The sequence below is a fragment of the Coregonus clupeaformis genome, chromosome 7 (assembly GCF_020615455.1).
Source record: "Coregonus clupeaformis isolate EN_2021a chromosome 7, ASM2061545v1, whole genome shotgun sequence".
NCBI lineage: Eukaryota > Metazoa > Chordata > Actinopteri > Salmoniformes > Salmonidae > Coregonus > Coregonus clupeaformis.
The window spans coordinates 62,124,991-62,135,910 of NC_059198.1; the positions used below are offsets into that span (position 1 = coordinate 62,124,991).

Sequence of the window (10,920 nt, forward strand, 5' to 3'; positions counted from 1 at the left end):
TTCTCAAAACCCTCCCACGTAGGGTTATCCAAAAAAAACTTCAGGTTAAAGGTGGCCATGTTCTACATCCACCACCTAAGTACAACATCCAACACAGAACTAAACACTACACCCAACACAACAACCACACAATCCACATCTACTACCAAAGTGTGCGGGCACAAGCTGGATCAAAAAGATCCCGGACGAACCCCCATGTTACGTTCTCCCCTCGGGTGTAGTTCGTCTGAGGAGGAGAAGTAAATGCCCGTGCCTGCGCACACAAGGTAAACTAGATGGCTGGGGAAGAAATGTGGAGTGTAATGAACTAAAATAACCAGACAACAACCAGATCTCAAGGTTAGCCCTCAGGGGACGTTTAGTAATGTACTTTAAACAAAATAAACAACACCCATAAAGAAACAACAAATCAATCAAATAAACCATGGAAGGTAAGAGAAGAGAATATTTGGGAACGGGGTCCAATTAATGAAAATAAACAAAAGGTCCCTCCTCTTCTACACACCTAAACCTTCCTATCACGCTCTAACCATAACCCACTTTCCTGCCTGTTTACCAAAAAATACAGGGGTGACACCCGCCCGGCTAACCTAGTGTGTAAAACAATGGGTTATCTACGTGGGAATGTACACCCATGGGCAGATCTACCTTTCCCTTCTCCAGGACCTAGGTAGGGTGGAGTACATCAGGAGGACAGGCTGGAAAACAAACAAAGATAAATTAACACAGCCAAACAACAAGTGTCCTCTCCCCCCCTTTCTTCGAGCTCACACGGCAAACAGGTATACTCTCATCAATCAGCTACAGCTGCCAGGACTGCGGACCGAAGCCACGCCCACCATCGTCAGCCGCAACTCAGCACACCTGTAATGCCCAGAACACACTACAAAGGAAAATGGGGAGAAAGAAAAATACGTCACACGTAACATATATATATATATATATATATATATATATATATATATATATATATACATACATACATACATACATACATACATACATACATACATACATACATACATACATTGTAGATTTATAGTGAAGACATCAAAACTATGAAATAACACATATGGAATCATGTAGTAACCAAGAAAGTGTTAAACTTTTTTATATTTGAGCTTCTTCAAAGAAGCCACCCTTTGCCTTGATAAAGCTTTGCACACGCTTGTTATTCTCTCAACCAGCATCATGAGGTAGTCACCTGGAATGCATTTCAATTAACAGGTGTGCCTTGTTCAATGTTAATTTGTGGAATTTCTTTCCTTCTTAATGCGTTTGAGCCAATCAGTTGTATTGTGACAAGGTAGGGTTGGTATACAGAAGATAGCCCTATTTGGTAAAAGACCAAGTCCATATTATGGCAAGAATCGCTCATATAGGCAAAGAGAATCAACAGTCCATCATTACTTTAAGACATGAAGGTCAATCAATCCGGAACATTTCAAGAACTTTGAAAGTTTCTTTAAGTGCATTGATTTAATCAAGTAAGAACAATGTTGTGTGTGGATTAGACTCCAATCTCCTTCTGAAACTTCTGTTAATTGATTGATTAAAAAAGATTTATTAGGTACACCCATCTTGTACCGGATCGGACACGCCTTTGCCTCCAGAACAGCCTGACTTCTTCAGGACATGGATTCTACAAGGTGTCGGAAAAGTTCCACAGGGATGTTGGTCCATGCTGACGCGATGGCATCACGCAGTTGCTGCAGATTGGACGGCGGCACATTCATGCTGTCAACAGCCCGTTCCATCTCATCTCAAAGATACTCTATTGGGTTTGGTCAGCAACAATGTTCAGATAGGCTGTGGCGTTAAATCGTTGCTCAATTGTTATCAAGAGACCTAACGTGTGCCAGGAAAACATTCCCCACACCAGTACACCACCGCCACCAGCCTGTACTGTTGACACCAGGCTGGATGGGTCCATGGGCTTATGCTCGGTACGCCAAATCCTGACTGCCATCAGCATGACGCAACAGAAACCGGGATTTGTCAGACCAGGTAATGTTTTCCAATCCTCAATTGTCCAGTGTTGATCGCATGCCCACTGGAGACGCTTCTTGTTTTTAGCTAATAGGAGAGCAACCCGGTGTGGTTGTCTGCTGCAATAGCCCATCCATGGCGAGTATCGACTAGTTATGCGTTCCGAGATGCCGATCTGCATACCACTGTTGTACTGCGCTGTTATTTGTGGCCCGGCTGTTAGCTGGCACGATTCTTGCCATTCTCCTTCGACCTCTCTTATCAACAAGCTATTTTCACCCACAGGACTGCCGCTGACGTTGTCTTTTGTTTGTCACTGGTTTTGCCTATTCTAACGTTCAATCAAACAGTAACTGAATGTATCAATACCTGTCTGCCTGCTTTATGTAGCAAGCCACAGCCACGTGACTCACTGTCTGTAGGTGTACCTAATACACTGGTCACTGAGTGTACTGTATATTGATGATAACTTTTGTTTATAGACCCATATTTCATAAACCTAGTTATTCAATGTCTTGGTTTCACAGGGGACATCCCTAAATGTGGGAGGGTCTCATCATCTGCGGAACTTCAACCACATGTTGCTGACGAGACAGAGAAGAGTTTCTCTAGATCAGAACACTTGAAGAAACACCAGCAGAGACGTATAGGGAAGAAACCTCACTGCTGCTCTAACTGTGGGAAGAGTTTCACTAGCCGGAGTTGCTTCATTATTCACCAGCGGATTCACAACGGCGAGAGACCATACTGCTGCTCTCAGTGTGGGAAGAGGCACATCTCTGCAGGGCGTCTTAAAGAACACCAAAGAACCCATACAGGAGAAAAACCTTACTGCTGCTCACAGTGTGGGAAGAGTTTTGCTCTATCTAGCACCTTAAAATCTCATCTGAGAATCCATACAGGAGAGAAACCGTACTGCTGCTCTCAGTGTGGGAAGAGTTTTACTGTATCTACCGCCTTAAAATCTCATCTAAGAATCCATACAGGAGAGAAACCGTACTGCTGCTGTCAGTGTGGGAAGAGTTTTACTGTATCTGGGGCCTTAAAATATCACCTGAGAATTCATACAGGCGAGAGGCCTTACCCCTGCCTTCGTTGTGGGAAAAGCTTTGTTAGTGCTGGAAACCTAACCATACACAAGCAGATACACACTGGAGAGAAGCCTTATAGCTGTGATCAGTGTGGAAAGAGCTTTGCTCTAGCTTCCGTGCTGACTTCACACCGGCGCATACACACTGGAAAGAAACCTTTTAGCTGTGAACAGTGTGAAAAGAGCTTTACCGTAACTTCCTCCCTGACTAGACACCAGCGAACACACACTGGAGAGAAACCTTATGTCTGTCTATGTGGAAAGAGCTTTGCTCAGTTAGGGACAATGAAAAGTCACCAGAAAACAAAAACGTGCCGTATTTCATCTCCCTCCTATACGGCACCGGTTCCAGATCCCTAAATAAAAAACCTCTAGTGAACAGTCATATCCATCTCCCATTCTTAAACAGTTGACTTAGTCTGATCACCATGGTAACCTCTGTGGAGCCTAAATGCAGCTGTGATCTAGGAGCAGGTCTCCCCTGTGTCTATGTAATATCACACATTGTGATTTAAATGGATAAATGTTATGATAGAAGATGTTATTGTGAACCTGTGTGTGTATGTGCTCATAAAACTAATCAATGATACATTGAGTAATAATATCCATGATGTTAATGGCAAGAACTGTTCATACTCTGTCTTGTAACAATTGTTAATGTAATAATTATTAGATTTGAAATGGAACGTAAATCACAGAAAATAGATTTGGGTATATGAGATTTGACTTCAGAAGAGTTACAGTGTGTTTTGAGTGGGGTGTCCTGTCCTCCCAGGCCATTTGGATGGTGGAGGAGCAGATTGGGTCAAAGTAGTGGAATGGGGTAGTGGGTTTTTAATGAGTGTAGGTGGCAGCTGCTGAGAAGTACCTGGGTGTACAATATTTTACTGCAGAAGAGTTATAAGATGTTTTGAGATTTAAAAAAATTATATATATATATATATACATACATACATACATACATACATACATTGTAGATGTATAGTGAAGACATCAACTATGAAACAACACATATGGAATCATGTAGTAACCAAGAAAGTGTTAAACTTTTTTATATTTGAGCTTCTTCAAAGAAGCCACCCTTTGCCTTGATGACAGCTTTGCACACGCTTGTTATTCTCTCAACCAGCATCATGAGGTAGTCACCTGGAATGCATTTCAATTAACAGGTGTGCCTTGTTCAAAGTTAATTTGTGGAATTTCTTTCCTTCTTAATGCGTTTGAGCCAATCAGTTGTATTGTGACATGGTAGGGTTGGTATACAGAAGATAGCCCTATTTGGTAAAAGACCAAGTCCATATTATGGCAAGAATCGCTCATATAGGCAAAGAGAATCAACAGTCCATCATTACTTTAAGACATGAAGGTCAATCAATCCGGAACATTTCAAGAACTTTGAAAGTTTCTTCAAGTGCATTCGCAAAAACCATCAAGCGCTATGATGAAACTGGCTCTCATGAGGACCGCCACAGGAAAGGAAGACCCAGAGTTACCTCTGCTGCAGAGGATAAGTTATTTAGAGTTACCAGCCTCAGAAATTGCATCCCAAATAAATGCTTCATAGTTCAAGTAACAGACACATCTCAACATCAACTGTTCAGAGGAGACTGTGTGAATCAGGCCTTCATGGTCGTATCGCTGTAAAGAAGCCACTAATAAAGGATACCAATAAGAAGATGAGACTTGCTTGGGCCAAGAAACACAAGCAATGTCCATTAGACCGGTGGAAATCTGTCCTTTGGTCTAATGATTCCAAAATTTGAGATTTTTGGTTCAAACCGTCGTGTCTTTGGTTCCCACCATGAAGCATGGAGGAGGAGGTGTGATGGTGTGGGGCGCTTTGCTGGTGACACTGATTTATTTAGAATTCAAAGCACACTTAACCAGCATGGCTACCACAGCATTCTGCAGCGATACACCATCCCATCTGGTTTGCTCTTAGTCCCACTAACATTGGTTATTCAACAGGATAATGACCCAACACACCCCCAGGCGGTGTAAGGGCTATTTGACCAAGAAGGAGAGTGATGGAGTGCTGCATCAGATGACCTGGCCTCCACAATCACCCGACCTCAACCCAATTGAGATGGTTTGGGATGAGTTGGAGGCAGAGTGAATGAAAATATGCCAACAAGTTCTCAGAATGTGTGGGAACTCTTTCAAGACTGTTGGAAAACCATTCCAGGTGAAGCTGGTTGAGAGAATGCCAAGAGTGTGCAAAGCTGTCATCAAGGCAAAGGCAAAATATATTATGATTTGTTTAACACTATCTTGGTTATCCCATGTGTGTTATTTCATAGTTTTGATGTCTTCACTATTATTCTACAATGTAGGAAAATAGTACAAATGAAGAAAAATCCTTGAATGAGTAGGTGTGTCTAAACTTTTGACTGATACTGTATATATATTTATATTATGAGATATAGGTGTAGGGTTGGTTGGTTGGTGGTGAAATGTTCTTTTTTTGTGTGTGTCACATGTAATGTGATTGAAAACACCCTCCACTGCAGAGTAGGTGGCAGCATGCACAAACAAAATGTGCAAACGCCATGACACCGAACAAGACAATATCCGAATGCCTTACTTCTGTAGAGGCTGCATCGCAGTAACTGCTGTATGGCCAGTGGCGACCAGGGCAATTCAGGGCAGGAAATAAATGTAATTTTTAATTGATTTTTTTGGCTGTTTTGCATTTTATTTTGATATTAACTCTTCCGAGTCGGCGAACGCTTTGGCGCGTTCAAATCGCGGGCCGGCTTTAGGACCGCGCAGCATCCAAACCAAGTGACGCAGAGGGCTGCCGTCGATTTCATGCAGAAATGGAGACCCGAAGCTACGTTTTGAGTGTTTGTTTCATGTAAATACACCAACTAAAACCAAAGTTATGATAATTTCAATTCCATGAAAAAAGTGCGTCAAAATATGCGCTCTTTTATGAGCGCTTTGCATTTATTATAATAACTTTGTCGTCTTTTGTGATAAAAAGGAACGGAAAAAAACGTGTGCTTGTGCTAACCCGGTTCTTCAGGATGCACACGAGTATATAAACATTCATTCCCATGACAACTAGCCATTGCGAAAGAACGAACGAGAGGAATTAGTTGTTCATGAGTAGTTTTGGAGAGTTTTTCACGAGTTAGTATTTCAATTGTTAGTATTTCAAGAGTTTTATTGTCAGCAGTATCGTTTTTGTGAAGCAATATGAGGCGCACACTTCACGTTGAACAAGCCGTCGACTTGTTATTCCAAATGAGCGATGAAGAAACTTTGGAAAGTTCGTCGTCAGACAATGAGAGTGGCCAGGATGACTTCGAGGACCCTGATTTTGTTGCTGAAAACGTGAGGTAAGAAGACAAACATTTTTCTAAAATGAATTTGTTTTATTGCTTTCGTTTATCTTACTATAGTATTCTATTCTACTTCACTGTAGTGCAAATGCCAATGAACATCTTGAACTTTGAATAATCTTGAATCCGTTTACCTGTTTTGTATAGTGACGACGACGACGACGAGCAGCCTGGGCCATCAACAGCCCCCCACCCCCACAACAAGCCGACGGAGGCCATCACAGAGGGGCGTGGAAGGAAGGATCAGGCCAAGACCAGGTCAAGATCTCCAGCCCAGTCAGCAGCACAGCCAGAACAGAGCTCTGAGCCATGGAAAACAGAGACTGATCCTGACACTGCCCCACAAGCCAGTAGGTTCATGCCCCGCAGACCACCAGGAGCCCAGGTGGATTTGCATTCAGGGCACACACCAAAGGACCTCTTCCTGCTCTACTTCGCCGCAGATACAATGAGGACAATCTGCAGAAACACCAACAAACAGGCAGCAAGAAATCAGCAGAAGGGGAGCAAATATCAGTGGACTGACGTTGATGTGGAGGAACTGCACAGATTTCTGGGTCTCCTCATCTACACCTCATTGGTGACTCTGCCTAGTATCCAGGACTACTGGAAACAAAGCCACATATTGTCTGTTTCATTGCCAGCGAAGGTCATGCCAAGAGACAGATTCCGGTCCATCTCATGGAACATCCACCTAAGTGATCCAGAGGAGGATGTCATAAATGACCAGCGCAAAGGTACACCCCAGCATGACAAACTGTTCAGGGTCAAACCTCTGATGGACGACATTCGCACTGCCTGCCAGGCTCATTACCATCCTAAGAAGGAACTGTCAGTCGACGAGAGGATGGTGGCTACAAAAGCCAAAACTGGCATGACCCAGTACATGAAGGACAAGCCTAACAAATGGGGGATCAAGCTCTTTGTGTTGGCAGAGTCTAACAATGGCTACACTCTAAACTTCAACGTGTATGTTGGGAAAGCACACACACCCAGCGTGCATGGACTTTCATATGATGCTGTTATGGACCTCATTCAGCCATCACATCTTGGTACAGGATACCATATTTATATGGACAATTTCTACACCAGCCCAAAACTGTTCCTGAGTTTGGGAAGTATGAAGTTTGGAGCCTGTGGGACCTACAGAAGCAACAGAAAAGGGTGTCCTAGTGGCAGAGAAAATGCCCTCACCAGCAAATCGAAGAGGGGGGTCTGTGAGATGGATCAGAGAGGATCGCCTGGTCTTTGTGAAGTGGATGGATACGCGGGAGGTGTCGGTGTGCTCCACAATCCACCCAGCGTTTTCGGGCGAGACAATCAAGAGGAAGGTGAAGGAAGGACCTGGACGCTGGGTAGCAAAAGACATTCCCTGCCCTACCCCCATCATGGCCTACAATAAGTACATGGGAGGGGTTGACCTGTCAGACCAGCTTCTCCAGTATTACTCAACCCATCGCAGAACTGCTCGCTGGTACTGCACCCTCTTCCTGCATTTTTGGACATGGGAACAACAAATGCATACATCCTGCACTGTGACATCAGTGCGACCCAACAGGTCACACCCATGACGCACAAGAACTTTGTGGCAGAACTTGTGGCCCAGCTGTGCGGAGTGACCCAGACAGGGGTTCCACTTCAAAAAAGCACCAGCCATGTTTCTGTGGCCATTGCCAATGTTGCAGAGGCCAAAGACAAAGCCACAGCAGGCCGCAGGGTTTGTCAACGCTGTAAACAAGTTGACAAGAAGAGGTTTGTCACACCATGGAAGTGCAAGGCCTGTGATGTGGCTCTCTGTGTCATTGTGGACAGGAACTGTTTTGAAGAGTGGCACAAATAGGGTAAAGGCCAGTGGCTATACCTACTTTTTTTGTAAATAGTTGTGTATTGCTTGTATATATCTCAAGAATACTTTTATATGTTCATATTTGCACTTTGTGGTTCAATTTGAAGCTTTTTTTTCATTTTGGACAGAAACTGTTTTGAGGAGTGGCACAAAAAGGTTTAGGGTTAGAATAGAAGAAAAACGCCAGTGGTTATACCTACTTTTTATTGTAAATAGTTATTTATTGCTTGTATATATCACCAAAATACTTTTATATGTTCATATTTGCACCTTGTGGTTCAATTTGAAGCTTTTTAAATGCTTGGTTCACCATGTTTGAGGGTTTTACAATAAAAAAACCATCTTTTTTCTAAACGGACTTTGTGTTTTCTGTGTGTGTTTGGGTCCAGTGTGTTGAAATAGTATGTCAAAGTGAAAAACTTACTAACAGATCATATAGGTGAGGTTGTGCTGAAAAAAAAGATACCCAACATTGGTCTGGTAAACATTTCTTTATGTAGTATATCAGGGCAAAATTGAAGGTACCCAAAAACGGCCAAAAAAGCTCCAGACTCCGAAGAGTTAATGTGTCCCATATCAGTTTGCAAACAATGCGTAAAAAAAATAAAAAAATCATTGAGTTAATAAAGCAGCATACAAACATGGTCTCTTTTTTGCTTTCTTGAGTAAGGCAGCCCCAAAATGGAGGTGTTTCAGCCTAGCTCAGTGCTTTCTGTGATGGAGGGACAGCCAGCAGAAAATACAGCGCATAGGGTTTGGTAATATTCTCTCGTTGCGCCGTGTTGCGCATTTTCTTAACATTTGTCATAATTAGCAATGAATTTGTATCCTCTCTCAGACATCGGCTGTACATTTTCCGCCATTTTCTTCAAACCTGAAAACGTTGTGAAGCCACGCCCATTTCCTGAAGAATTGCATTATGGGCCCTAAAAGTACGGAAATATTGTCCACTGCTTGTATGCTTCTTATTTTGGCGAATGTGGTACGACATCCGGGAACTTCTGGCATACTAATTATATTCATACTATGATTAATAAACATACTACATACTCAATTTACGTCACAAATAGTACGGTTAGTGCGGTTAGCGTGTGTATTCAAACACAGCTTAGGTCACCGCAAAATCTACAGGGAGAGCTCAAAAATTCAAGCCACTTGGGTGCTGCCATAGATTTACATTGGACGTGCCCATCCAAGAAGGCTCATGGTCATTGGCCACAGATAAAATTATGTCAAATCACATTATACATACCGTAGCTTTGATTGGACTGATCATGTCAACATCATATTTTCAAAATCTTATCTAGCAAACTACACAAGAAGTCAAAATCATGAATGAAGTCAACAATCTACTTGCAAATCCTTTTCAATCCTTGTCATATGACGAGAAATGATAGATAAAACGTAAACATTACACAACAATTTGGAAATCGCAAATTCAACAATGAGTGGTTTGGAATGAATCAGTGGCTAACTGCAAGCGTTGCAAAGCAATCACTAGCCTGCTATTCAGTGGAGAGGGTGTGTGGTCCAAGTCTGGGTTTAAGAGTCTCTTTCCCAAGCTTAAAAGGATAGACATTCACTTACAACATCATGGGCCAGAAAATGTTGAATACATTGGCCATGCTTTCAATCCAGCACGACTTCTGCCGCTTTCAAAACAACTGGAAGATCAGAACTGGGACATTTTTTACTTCCGTGAGTTCAATAGAACTGGGAACTCGGGGAAAAAAACAAGCTCAGACTGGGAAAATACGTTTTGAACGGGCATCCAACTCGGATTTCCATGTCGGGAACTCGGGCCTCTTTCTAAAGCTCTGACCTGAAGATCACTGACGTCATGATTCGACCTTGTGTTTTCTAGAGTTTTCAGTTGTCTTGAAAGCACCATAAATCCATAGAATGCCAGACTTTGATGGCAAAATATGCCCACAAGAAGGACCATCACGCCACCTTCCTGTTCAAGTGAGCACAGCACAAGAAGATGAGTCCAAAAATGTATTGTATGCTGCTGCATAAATGATGTAATATGCCAGGGAGATATGTATCCTGTAGTAAGAAAGTAATTCTAAGTGTATGTTGTGTAGTAAGCTGTTAGTAGCCTATGTGCCTCTCCCTAATAATTTGGTCCCGTTCCCCCTCATAACTTAGCCTACTGTTCTGACTTGGTGGTGTACATGTAGCCTATAGCTATCAGTAGAAACCACATTTGTTTAAGCAAGTCAGCCATATCAGATGTTTTTTAAAAAGGCAGTAAATGAGTCTGAATGAACTGCTTCGCTGCCACACAAGGCTCCGTTGATAGCCGGACATGGCCGTGGTAAGGATTCACTCCATGATGCTGAAAAGAAAGCTCTGCTGTTGGGACAGCTTTATGTAGGCCCTAATAGTTTGTGGGCACCGTTTGTCACTGTAACAGTGCAATTAATATATTGTTTAGTGTTGTGTTGTTGCTTTGATGGCATGCATCCCCAAAAAATGTTTGGGGTTTGCCCCACCAAGATTTACATGCTGAAATCGCCACTGTGTATGGCCACTGCAGAGGTCGGATTGAACATAAATCAGGCTTTACAGCTTCACTGCACAGATAGCGTATCGGTAATAAGTCTGTTATTTAGGAGGCAATTCTTACTGGGCCTCAGCCAATA

General features: G+C 42.7%; 1 protein-coding gene across 1 annotated transcript; it reads left to right on the forward strand.

Annotated features, from left to right (window-relative positions):
- Nucleotides 1-2,458: 2,458 nt before the first annotated feature.
- LOC123491279 (gastrula zinc finger protein XlCGF17.1-like) lies at nt 2,459-4,024 on the forward strand (the record flags this gene model as incomplete). The annotated part of the gene is made up of 1 exon (XM_045221559.1): nt 2,459-4,024. A coding segment is annotated over one exon (981 nt), but the record flags the coding sequence as incomplete, so codon positions are not given.
- Nucleotides 4,025-10,920: the final 6,896 nt, after the last annotated feature.